The 13,221-nt window shown below is 47.5% G+C and overlaps 1 protein-coding gene across 2 annotated transcripts in view; it reads right to left on the reverse strand.

The window, feature by feature from the left end:
• The window catches only part of MYH10 (myosin heavy chain 10), a 137,408-nt gene that overhangs the window by 27,703 nt on the left and 96,484 nt on the right, over window positions 1-13,221 (reverse strand). For both annotated transcript variants that reach the window (XM_068531572.1, XM_068531573.1), the window contains 7 exons: window positions 6,410-6,603; window positions 6,196-6,317; window positions 4,219-4,288; window positions 3,970-4,130; window positions 2,850-2,958; window positions 2,638-2,769; window positions 1,545-1,751 (listed from right to left, as the gene is read on the reverse strand). In XM_068531572.1, coding sequence (XP_068387673.1) covers window positions 1,545-1,751; window positions 2,638-2,769; window positions 2,850-2,958; window positions 3,970-4,130; window positions 4,219-4,288; window positions 6,196-6,317; window positions 6,410-6,603 — 995 coding nt within the window. The remainder of the gene's footprint in view (window positions 1-1,544; window positions 1,752-2,637; window positions 2,770-2,849; window positions 2,959-3,969; window positions 4,131-4,218; window positions 4,289-6,195; window positions 6,318-6,409; window positions 6,604-13,221) is intronic.

Below are 13,221 nucleotides of genomic sequence, written 5' to 3' on the forward strand. Positions count from 1 at the left end.
GTTGATAATACCACCAGAGCTCACTATTATTGGTGACTATTATTCTAGATCTTCTGTACGTTCCCTTATAAAAATCATACATAGTTTGTAAGTTATATACTTTTAGTTAGAGCTTATTGTGTATACTCTTTTGCAACTCTCTTTATTAATATAAATACCCATAAAAATAAACCCTTTTTAAATTTATAACTGTATATTATAACCGTAGTTTAAGAATCCCCTATTGGGGCTTCCCTGGTGGCGCAGTGGTTAAGAATCCGCCTGCCAATGCAGGGGACACGGGTTCGAGCCCTGGTCCGGGAAGATCCCACATGCCACGGAGCAACTAAGCCCGTGCGCCACAACTACTGAGCCTGTGCTCTAGAGCCCGCGAGCCACAACTACTGAGCCCGCATGCTACAACTACTGAAGCCCGTGAGCCTAGAGCCCGTGCTCCGCAACAAGAGAAGCCACGGCAATGAGAAGCCCGCGCACCACAACGAAGAGTAGCCCCCGCTCGCTGCAACTAGAGAAAGCCTGTGAGCAGCAACGAAGACCCAACACAGCCAAAAATAAATAAATTTATAAAAAAAAAAAAAAAAAGAATCCCCTATTGTTAGATAATTAGTAGGCGTCCACTGATTTATGCTTAAAGTCCTAGAACTAGAATTGCTGGATTAATGTGTACTTTTTACAGCTTTTGTGATATCTTGCCAACCTATTATGGGATACTGGAAAGCTGTTTGTGTTGAAGAGTGGAGAGGGCCTGGACAATTTATTGTATGGGGTATTTGCCAAAGAAATAATATGATATCTTTTGCGGTTTTGAGAAATGTCTGAAATGTCTGTGCTTTGCAAAGATAAACTAAGTGGTGGGGAAAAAATTAAGGGAGAGATCTGGAAGAAAGAAAGTTTGGTACTGGACCCATGAAGCAGTGGTGGCAGATACAGACACCCTGACACTCAAGGCCATACTGGATAGGTTGGGGTGGGATTCAAGGAGAACGTGTCTCAGGGTACAGGCACACTGTCGTCTGGGTCACTCATCTGGGTATTCAATCACAGAGACAGCTGTGCTTCATGTGAGGACAGCTGGATCTCATAAGAAAGTAGCTACCAGCAGGAAGGGCTAAGTGTTGTATTCTGATTCCTGGCCACCTCCTGCGTCAGTGCTGAGCATTTCTTATGAACCAAACCACCTCGTAGGTGTCTCTCTAATGAATGGAGTGAGCAGTGGAATTATTAATGATAACACAAAGAACAAACTCCGTCCCTACAGACCCTGGGATGTTTCTACTCTGAGTCACTTTGCATCCTCTGAGATGCCACATCAGAACATAAAAAAGATTCCTGTTCAAAATAACAAATCTACGTTTGAAGGAATCTATTATATGTGTGCTTCAAATGATCTTTTAAAGGGGTTGGGGGGGCGAGAAACGACTTATTACTTAGGCTCCTTTTGCTCCTCAATGGACACAAGAATCCAAACCCATAGCATCTATTTACTCAACAGATCCATCTGGAAAACCCAAACTATAATCCTAAATGAAACTTATCACAGATACCTGAATATGTGCTTGCATTTTCTTCTTTTCATTTTGGAGGATTTGGTTTCTTTCTTCTTCTTCTTCAACCCTAGACTCCAAGTCATGGAGAATCTCTTCTAATTCCTGCTTTTTAGCAGCAAGTCTTGCCCTCATCTCTTCTGCTTCAGCAAAGAGCTCAGTCTCTGCCTGTAGCTGCTCTGCCAGGATATTCTTCTCTTCTAGCAGCTGCAATCACAATAAAGCATCCGGTGCTATGACTGGCCAGTTACGCACAAGAGACGGTCACTGGGACTCCAGTGGTCAGTGCAGGCCACCCAAGAAACCCAGAGTTAAAAATATATAACATCACTCGCAAAACTTTCAAATATGTCTTCGGCTCTAGCAAAATAAGCTGGGTGAAAACTTGAGACAACAGAAACAACGAAAAATGTTATCCTGAATAATACATATTAAATTCATGCTATTTTAAAGAATCCCCTTCCTTACTATTAAGGTAATTCACAAAGGGACCAAAGAATAGGAGGGGAAATATTATGCAAATGCTATGAAGTTCATGGTGACTGAGGCCGTCTGGTATCAAATGATATTCTGGCCTCTACTGTTAAAACGTTTTGGCCCTGAACACATCAGTCCTATCACTGTCAGCTACAAACATTTCCTGAGTCTCTGCTTTGTCCATGAAGCACAGCTTCCTGAGAACGGGGTGTGGACTCAAGACCACTGCGGCTGGAGAGCAGGCAGGGGGGTTGCCTTGTACTGTCTCATCCTTTTACTTTTTTCTAGGTCCCCTGTGAGCAGTCACAGGAAGGTGCTAATACCAGGAGAAGTCTCACTGGTGTCAAACGCACACCTGATAGCAAATGTGATCATCTGGGTGTCCAAAGGGCGACAAAGGCAAAAATGCAGGAGGTCAAGCTGATTTCAGTTTATATATACCCCGGTGCTTGGCCTAATACATCTGCTACCTCTATGCTCAAACGTCTATGCTTTGGAAAGGAGCGAAGAATACACACAAAACAAGATGCTGTTTCTTCGGAATTCACTGGGTGGGTCCCTATCCGCGGGGTTGCGCATCTTCACTCAGGGCTGAGCGGGAACCGGGGAGCTGTACCTGCTGGTGCTTCCTCTCCATCTCCTCCAGCTCCCCTTCCACCTTCGTCTGCTTCTCCTTCACCTTCAGCAGCTCTTCGTCTTTGGCCTGGAGCTCCTCCTCCTGGCGAGTGACTTGTAGGAGTGGCTTCACCTACATTCACGACATTGAACACTGACCGTCACACCCTGCACCTCCCCGCCCCTGGGCTCCTCTTGGTCCCGGGCGCCCACCTTGGTGAAGACACGCCACCACTGCCAGTGCCGCAGCTTCAGGTACGCGGCGCAGTTGCGCTGCAGCACCTTCAGGGCGCTCAGCTGCTGCTGCTTCTTGGCGAAGGCCCTGAAGAAGAGGAAGGAAAACTAGTTAAAGGAAACTGTGGTTTTGTTTTTGTTTTGTTTTGCTTGTAAACAACAAACATTTCTCTCTCACAGTTCTGGAGGCTGGGAAGTCCAGGATCACGGCCCCGGCAGATTCCGTGCCTGCCGAGGACCCACTTCCTCACTGACAGCTTCTTCTTGCTGTCACCTCACATGGGGGAAGGGCAAGGAAGCTCTGTGGGGTCTCGCTCATGAGGACACTAATCCCATTCATGAGGGCTCCACCTTCATGCACTAATCACCCCAAAGGCCCCACCTCCAAACACCATCCCACTGGGGATTAGATTCTGGCATACGAATCTGGGGGACACATTCAGTCTACAGCAAATAAGAACGAACTGTGCTTTGACGGCTGCTGTCATAGGAGACTGCCTAGAGGTAAATGTTCTTTGTGGGCTGGGCTGCGGAGCGGGGACATGACCACGTCCCTGCCGGATGGCGGGCCTGCTCCGCCGACCTCAACTCGTGTCACGGGACCTGGCACTTTGTTCACAGACGCTGCCGGAAACGGCCCCTGCCACCTACCCCCAGACACACACGTGTGCGCGTGCACGCGGGTGTGAACAAGGCCCTGCCCTCCCCTTCCCTTTGCTGTGCTCTTCATCAATCCTCTGTTAGCCACTCTTTTCTTTTTGGATCTGTCACAGGAGAAACCTCCCTCTTTCTTGCTAAGGTACTCTTTCTCCTCCTTCCCTCCTGGACTGGACCTGCAGATCATCTTGCTGACACCTCTCACTTACAGACGGGCTCAGAGAAGCCCTCCCCGAGGACCCACGCTGAAGCAGGACCCCTTTATCGTCTGTCTTGGCCCCTTGTTTGTGTCCTTATTTAGAACGTGTGTCTGCTTACCTGGCTCTCGGTCCCACAGAACAGGGACCTCAAGTCTCACACGCGCTTGTATTTCTAGCACAAAACACATGCTTATTAGCACAAGCACACACTCTAAGCATTTAATGCATGATTTCCCACTTACTTTCTGGCTAAATAACCTCTGCAAACAGCCTGAAAGAAGATAATGATATCGGTAATTTTTAAATCTCTTTCTTCCTCTAAGTGTGCCAAAACTCCAGCTCTGAAAAATATCTTGCTCTGTCCAATCCTGTACAAGTTTGGGTCCAATTCTAAAGCCCGGATCTGAGAGAGAAAGAGTCTGTTTATTATTTTTGCCACAGGAAAGGTTGTGTCAATAGCCCACGAACCAGAAAAATCCAGAAGAGCTTACCATGCGCTCACAAGCCTGTTTGCCATCCATAAAACCCTTAGGAATAGCATTTGGAGTTAGGATCTCATATCTGTAAGAAAAGCAGCCAAAAAGCCTTTTGTAAAAATTTGTGGAAATGTTTACCTACTAACTATGAGTTTTGTTTTCTCTAAGAGGCAAGAATATAATGGGCAATCATGTTGAGTTAAGAGTAAAGAAATGACCAGCTGATAATCTGAGGTTTTCTGCAGATCTAGTTTCTATTTCTTAAAAGAAGCAGCAAAATGAAAATGCAGTCAATTCTCCCAAGTCAGAGACCATGTTTAAGAAGTTGTGGTGGAGAGGAATCAAAAGCATGGTGATTTTAGAAACTTTTTGTTTTTATTTCCCACAAAATGTCCACATCCTTAAGATGCAAGGAGAATCTGGCTCTTTGCGTGTTGAGTCACCGTCAACTTGTAGGCATTTATTAGATAACAGAAAAGGCTGTTAAGAGCAATGCCTGGAGGCCTCTGTTTAGAACAGGAGGAAGGGGACTTCCCTGGTGGCGCAGTGGTTGAGAATACACCTGCCAGTGCAGGGGACACGGGTTTCAGCCCTGGCCTGGGAAGATCCCACGTGCCACGCAGTAACTAAGCCTGTGAGCCACAACTACTGAGCCTGTGTGGCGCAACTACTGAAGCCTGCGCGCCTAGAGCCTGTGCTCTGCAACAAGAGAAGCCACCGGGATGAGAAGCCCACGCACCGCAACAAAGAGTAGTCCCCGCTCACTGCAACTAGAGAAAGCCTGTGCACAGCAACGAAGACCCAACACAGCCAAAAATAAATAAATAAATTAAAAAAAAAAAAAAAAAAGAGAACAGGAGGAAGTATCAGGGTGACTCAAAACAGCGCTGGGCTGGGTGCACATATGTTCACCGACCTGCACACCTGAGGTTTGTGCATTTACTATATGTGGGTTATACCCCAAGAAAATAAATTTTAGCACAAAGACAGTGGCTGTATTAAAAGATGAATCCTGGCTACTTCAACCAACTTTGTATTTTGGATGCCAGCTATGTTCCATTTTCTCCTATCAAATAAAAAGTGAAAATCTACCAGCTCCTTTATCATATAGTGGGGCCATAATAAGGGTTCCCCTGAAAACCTGTCGGGATTGGAACAGTTTTTCAACTGGATTCCCTCTGGGAGAAAGGGCTACTCTTCGACCTGCAGCACTGTTTATTTTATGGAAAAACAAATGCTTCATATTTGGAAACTTGATTTCCAGGAGCAAAGAGGAAAAAGGCAAACTAGACTAACTGTTAAAGAAAATTACATAATACACTTTTAAAAAACCTGTTGCCCATCATATGTTTTCATCCATTTCTTTTGCACACTGATCTTCTCCCTCGTTTTTTTCCTAATTCTTTTCTAACCTTTTGTATTTCCGACCCTACTTTAGTAAAAGGATTGTAAGAACACACACACGGGCACACACAGTGGGAAAAATACATACATACACACATACACAGACATACTTATTGAAAAAAAGATGGAAAGAAATGTCCCAAAGTGCTTTTAGGAGTCACACCTGAATAATTTTTATTTACTTTTAACGTATTTAAAATTTTTCCTAAAAGGAACATACGTTATTCCTATATTTTAAAAAATCAGTTTAAAAAAAGAGTTATGTTTAAATCCCAGGTAGAACTGTCTGAATGAGTGAACTGTAAGTTCTCAGCTCTCCGTGTTTCCTCACAACAGCCTCAGGGCCCCAAGGCCAGGAAGCAGTCTTTGCTGCACCCAGAAGTCAGGAGCGCCCTGCCTCTTTGTACAGTAGGCACTCAATATTCCCGACCAACGATAACGGTAATAACGATGACCGCCCTCCTAACGTGAAAAGAGAACGGAAGCCCTCCAGGGAACAAGGAAGAGTCCTTTCTCATCATCTCGCTGTTTGATTCATGTTCAGATAAGCTTTGATACACACAGAACCCAGGTAAAGGTGAGCAATACCTCTGTCTGAATTCCTGGAAAACAATCCGGTTGGGGAATCCCTGGCGACAGATTCTGATCCCTTCCAGGACACCATTGCAGCGAAGCTGGTCCAGCACTAGGTGCGGGTCCAGTTTTCCAGCCTAATCAAGCAGAGGACGGTTTCAGAGCTTCATCTCTGCGACTGGACCTCGATCAGTCTTCAACACCCGCACCCGTTTTGCTAAGCACGTACCCGCTTCTCGTGATTCGGAATGATGCAGCGCACAAAGTTAGGGTTGGTGTTGCGGAGCGTGGCCATCAGCTTGGTGAGAGATTCTTTGTAGAGCTGCCCGACTGTACGAAACATGCCCTTCTTGGTTTTATAGGCAGAGCCAAAAGCTGTCTCCGTCATCCCCGTGACTTGATCCAGACCCACGATCCGGTCCACTGGTGGAAATAAAAAAGACAAGGGAAAATAAGCCAATTCTAACTCTTTAGCAGGGAAAGAAAAGACAGAGTGAGAGTGCAGCAGCACAAGCTTTGTGGGACAAATGATAAGAGATGCCGTAGAGGTAAGGCAGTCAGCATATTTAGACACTGCACAAGCCGTGGAACTAAAAGCCACACACTTCTAGGGCAGGATACTGTAGTGCTTTGACAACTTCGTACCACACACCAGCAGGTGCCTTCTGCTGCACTAGTTTCAGGAACTCACTGCCTGGTAACACTTGCCTGTTACATATACAGCTATTTGGTAAGTGAAGGATTATTGGCTGGCATTGATACACAAACCGACACTGTGACAAGTCTCAAGATAGGAAATGGCTTCTAAAAATGTACATTAAGATATACATTTGTACAAAGCAAATCCACTTAAGTGAATATGCTCAGCAATTAGGGACCAGAGTCATTTCTTATTGGTCATTAGATTTCCAAAGAGAAAGGCCAACAAATGCAGGAAGATTAGATCACATCAGCTCAGGTTTTTAGGAAGGAGTGAACTTCAACTCTCTCCTCAAAGCATGGATGGCACTCATGAAAGGGCAAGAACACTCCATCGGAAGGAGTCTTCTGAAAAGTAATCAGTGCCTGAGCTGAGTTCAACGATGGCTAAACCCCTCGGACGCTACGCTCTTATTAAAGCAGCTGACAGTTTCCCCTGCCCACACACCTAACGCTTCCAGTGATGGAGTCACACGCAGAAGCCCGGCAAGTGCACCAGCCGCCAGCCAAGCATTCGGTGCCTAATATGCTCTCATTTAAAAAAACCTGATGAATGAATGAAACACACAACTGAAATATTTTTAAAAAGAATCAAAATGTCAACTGAACTACCCCATCAACGCTCTCTTCGACCCTAGCAGTCCCCTCCGTTTCTTCCGTTTGCTCCCCAGGGCAGAAAGCACGTGGGGACCTGGCACCACGTGAAGTGCTCTCTCAGCGAAACCTCAGTCTTGATTCCAATCCTTGATTTCCAGTGAGGTTTTTAGGGAAGAGGCAACCATGGCCCAGGAGGTAAGGGAACTGTCCAAGTCATGCAGGCCTTCCGTGGAAGCTGCGAGAAGGGTGGATGAGGCCTGCACACTAGCTACACTTTCTCCTCGGGAAGCCGCCAGACTCGAGGGTTTAGGTCAAAGCTACTCCTGCTTGTGCCCCATGGAGACCACCACTCTCTCCTGTGCCTTCAGCCCGTCTCTCCTCACCAAGCCTGCCCCTGCACGCGCCATGACAATGAACTTCCGTAAGCCAGCCCACTTCTGTCTCCTCAGAGCCAGGCCTCTTTCTAGGGCGGTTCCCACACTTGCTATTCCTCATCCTTCCCGCCAATTTCTCATTGTGCAGCCAACTGGCTTCCAGGGCACCCTCCCCCCACACCCGACTCCACTCAGGCCATGACAGGCCCGGGCCTTATTTAACTTGACCCTGGTCCGTTTACCTGTTGACCATCACAGCAGCATTCTAGAAACTCTCCATGCCTGGCTTCTCTTGTGGACCATGAACCCCACCTTCTCCTGGCCCTCGACCCACCTCTCTAACCACCACGCTCTCCTTGATGACTTCTCTTTTGCGTTTTCTGTACATCACGACGCTCACGAAGGGCCCAAACTCAGCTCACCTAAAATCCTTTCTAGAATAAGACAGGACACAAGTGCGGGCAGACAGCACTTGACCAGAATTCCGCCTTCCTCAAGCCCGTCTCATCCTGGGCGATCACGTTATACCTGACCTCCCAGCACCAGTCACCAAACACCTATATTCTCCTGTCCACCCAGAGGTCACAAAGCTGCCTCTGCCTTCCACAGAGTGCCTCTCACGTCTGCTTTTCTCAATATCACCTCCCTCTAACCTAGTGCGACGTCTGGCATATAACGTGCTTGACACATATATGTTAGCAAATAAATGAAGTAAACATTAAATGCTTTCACAATTACAAACAGTGAGAAATGCACTGAAAGAAAAGAACAGGATGCTATGAGAAGGATGGGCGGTTAGAGACCTCTCTGGAGAAATTACGTTTCATGCCTTAAGGGTAAGGATGAGCCAGTGGAGAGATCCCTGCGGGCAGTGCGAACAGCGCGAACAGCAGGTGTGAAGCGCCAGAGGCAGGAAGAAGTGCAAGAAGCTGGTGCCAGTGGGGCCTCAGGAGCGAGGAGGCGAGGACACGCACGCCATAGAGAATGCACTGGGGGAGGGGTCAGGGAGCAAGGGGTGACCCATGTTGTAGTCCAGGCTCTAAGACAGATGATGGCAGGCTGAACCTGTAAGATCACAGAGGAGATGGTGGAGAAGGAAGATTCCAGATGTGTTTTGGTGGCAGGACTGACTTGCTCTTAGGATGAACTTGGTATGGAGAATAAGGCAGAGGGCAAGAACTTCTGGGATTTGGGCTTGGGCAGGCAAGTGGCTGGTGGCACCAATGGGAAGATGGGGAGAGAAGGGGGCTCTGTGGGTAGCAAGATGGATCCAAACTCTATGTAAGTTTGGGGCGCCCGTGAGACACTGAGGCGGAGATGTCAAGCGGACAGCGGACAGTCTGCTGCTGAGAAAAGAGGTCTGAAGGAGAAAAGGTAGATTTGGGAGTTGCTGACTTGCAGATAGGATTTAAAGTTACGGGACTGGATGAGCCCCCTAAAGGGCGAATGACCAGAGATGGGGGCGTGGGGCAAGCCCCAAGGAGCTGGGGCAGGAGGAGGAGCTGGATAAGGAAGATGAGAAGGGGCTGGAAGTAGGGGGGCCCAAGGTCAACGTCCTAAACTGAAGCACATTCTCCCTGCCCCTCCTCCTGTACATCTAGTGCAGACGTGGCCACGGGTTACTCAAGCCAGAAACCGGGAGTCGGCCTCCATGCCCCTCCCACATGCAGCTGCTGATTTACCAGAACCAGTCAGGACAAACTTCCAGAGTCTTCAGTCCCTCCCTCCTCTCCGCTGCCCTGGTCTGTGCGACACTGCCCTACCGGTTCCCTCCTCCAGCCTCACTCTCCCGTTTCATCCTCCACCCCTGCAGCCACAATGTGCTTTCCAGCTACACCTCTGGTCCCAGTGTCACGATTAACAGCTGTGTCTAAAACTAAGCCAGTTCCTTGCTCCTAGACTTAAAATCCTTCCATTTCTCCTACAGCTTGTAGGAAACGGTCCAAATAACAGCCCAGCAGCAGAGCACAGGGATGAAGAACTCTACCCAGAGAGTCAGAAACACCTGCCAACTTGGGTCTAATTACCCATCTTCTCCCAGCCTCAGTTTGTTCCTCTGTGAAATGGAGCCAAGGTGACCCACCTTACAGAACCGAGGTGCCTAGAAAGCATGAAGTGCTCGGTGAAGGGACCTCCTGTCACCTTCCCTAGACGCCAACTCTACAAACCAGCTGCATTTTCTCAAAGACCCAAAGCTCTCAAGTCTCCATCCTTTTCTCTCTGCCAGGAACCCCGCCTCCTTGCGACCTCATAGCGGCTTTTAGATCTCCATCCCTTTCCCTACCACCTCTTCCTGTCCGCCTGCCTCCAGGCTAAACAGGCCACTCCCTCCTCGAAGCTTCAAATCACGTAAGTCAGGCCCTGGCATGACACTTCCACTCTGATCCCTGTATATTCCTGCTGGACTCAGCTTCCGGCGACGTCTCTCTCCAGCATCGAACACACACGGGGTCCTGAGAGCAGATCCCTGGTGTCCCTGGACCCCTCTGATCACCAGCTCAAATGGCTTCTTCTGCCTTCCCCACGTCCTGATGTTGGCCTGAGCGTGGTCCCTGGCACACAGTAATTTTTTTTTTTTTTTTAACAAATATCCACTGAATGAACACAAAATTACCCACAAGAACAAGTCACGCCCATAACAAAAGAGAAGGAGGCACCACGCTGACTTTGGGGGGATTCAGCCGCACCGGTCTGCAGCTCTTTCCCTGAAGGGGCAGGTCCTCCTCCACAGTGCAGGATGGCGGGGACCCACGATGCAGCCCTGGGCAAGGACCACTTTTTTTTTTTTTTAAGTAATAAACAAAAAATATAATCATAATGAGCCTGATTTTCAAATTTAACTTTAGTAAGGGTAATCCAAAGCTAAATATCCAGATTTTTAAAAAATGAATGCTTCAGACTTTCAGTTTTTGGTTTTTTTTTAATTCAAAAACTTAAACTCAGGGTTAGTTTCTACCAATGAGTAAAATTATTGGGTAAAAGAGAAACACTTTGGGAACTTCATTAAATGATTTGGGCCACACTAATCATATACGATTTCACTCAAAAATCAAGACCTAGAAAAACCTCTGTTTTAAAAGAATATTTTCTTGTTGAAAACTGTTGTAGCAGGAACCAGACAAAGGTGAAAAATGCAGGCAAGATGCTAGCAGCCCCCTGAAATGAGCAGCACTGCCTCTTCTAAGCCTTAATATCACTACTAAAACCTCAAAGTGTCTACTGGCCAGGGTTTCAAGGCAGAAGAATGGCTTTGTTTATCCTTCTCCTCCTCCTCCATCCAGGAAAGGCTGGTTAGGCTGCTGGTGGGCACTGCAATTCATTACTTGGTTGCCCAGTGGCCTGAAAAGAGTTCCAAGTATTTTATACTAACAACTTATTAATCAATAAACCCTACGTGGACAGTTAGAAATGAGATGAGCTCCACAGACCTGCGATCTCTAAGGCCATGTTCATAGTTTAAGAGGCAAAAAAAAAAAAAAAAAAGCAACAGTAATCCTCTATCTCATAAAACTGCCATCAACAGTTTTACGTAAGGAATGGTATTGTCTACAGCCGGAATGCTTAACTGGCCCTTCTTCTAGCGGACAGTCTCAGGAGACAAGAGGAATACATGAGATTTTTGTGTTCTTTAAATCTGTGCATGGGCCAAAATACTAGTGCTATTATTTCATTTGAAGTATTTAAGCCAGTTCTTCAGAAACTCTCTCTAGATAATAGAGCTGGAAACCAAAAAGGGGGGCGGGGGGAGAAAACTGTCTTAATGTTAACTTTAATACCCAGACACAACGATTAGGATCCACATCACACACTCCTATCCTAGAGAAGCCTCTAGCGCCCAGCGCTGTGCCAGGCTCATGGTGGATTCTCAGTGCTCATTTACATAGACTAAGACTGTTCTACTCCTAAGGTACACTAGAATGTTACTAACAGTTGAAAATGATTCCCAAACAAATATTTAACTGCTATGAATTCCCAGAAACAATCTTAACATCGAATAGTCTATCTCCAGGGTACGGCTATTACACAGTAATAACAAATTTACAGGGGTTACATAACTGGGTTGTAGAACCAATCTGTTAAATGTTCTAGAGTGTCTGGGAAGTTTTAGAAAACTTCCAGGAAGTTCAGCAGTTGACGGGGAGCGTGTGATTCAGGGAGAAAGCAATCTGCCTTCCCGTAAGCACCAGCGTTAAGGTGACCTGAAATTTGTCTCCCTTACCCACCCTCCCCATCTGTACTTTCTGCCCCTGCAGAAGCCAAAGTTTGGGCACACAGGGAGCCCCACCCCTCCCGCCAGCGCCTCCGGCTCGGCTACTCCTGCTTTCTCCCGCAGGCAGGTCCCATGAATATAATTCATGCCCACCCCGGGCAGCACAGCATGACTGCCTGTCCGCGGGGCCTCGGGGCACTGTGAAGAAAAGAGGACCTGCGTGAGACGATGGCCAAGGAAATAAGCATTTACTGACTTTCTCTGTTTTTTATAATTAGTACAGCAGCAGCAACGAGGGTACAAGAGCAATTACGGCAGCTGCAGAGGCAGCCTCGGCAAGTGCAAGGCCAGGCAGGCGGCGTGCACTCGGGCACTTCCTGGGCCAGGTCAGGCTCGCGCCGCCTCGTCTGATACTCGCGATAACCCTGAGAACCAAGTGTCACTGTCCCCACTGGACCTCGGGAGCTGGAGGTGCTGCTTCTCCTCGAGCTCCCAACTCTGGTTAGAACTCAAGATAAAGAAATAGGAAAGAGTAGAATATGCAATGACATATAAAACCTCCATCCACTGAACACGAAGACAATGAATCTGCGTACAGAAACCGGATCAGACCTAAACCAGAGAGTCTAAAAGGCACTAAAAATAGGGGTTAGGACCAGTGGATATAATCTACACGGAGATCCAATGACGACCATTTTTATCAGTCGTGCTACTGGATTCTAACGACTCACTCAAGGAAAAAAAAGGCTGGTTCAAAGTCTTCGAAGTCAGAACATCGTCATTTCTGTTATGCCAAAAAGGAAGGGAAGAATTCCGGGGCCACTAGGAGATGAAGGTAGACCCCAGTGGGGCAGCCCTCCCGCAGGCCGGGACCGAGCTCTCCCTGCTGATTCCCAGCCCCAAGTGAACTGCTGCCACCATGTTTCAAGTGCTGCTTCTACGAGAGATTGAAAAGGGTGGAGGGAGTTCTCTATCGACGACTAAAACTTGCTTCCTGTACTTCTCACCATGTCTCCGGTGGTCACCCTTCCAGACCCGTCAGCTGCTGCCCAGCACTCGTGGGGGGTCAGAGAACCTAAGGGTCCTTACTACCCTGTGAAGGACATGGCAGGTGTCCGCTAGCGTTAGGGCAGATCACACACAACTGTCCCTCCAACACAG

This window comes from Eschrichtius robustus, chromosome 20 (assembly GCF_028021215.1).
Source record: "Eschrichtius robustus isolate mEscRob2 chromosome 20, mEscRob2.pri, whole genome shotgun sequence".
Lineage (NCBI taxonomy): Eukaryota > Metazoa > Chordata > Mammalia > Artiodactyla > Eschrichtiidae > Eschrichtius > Eschrichtius robustus.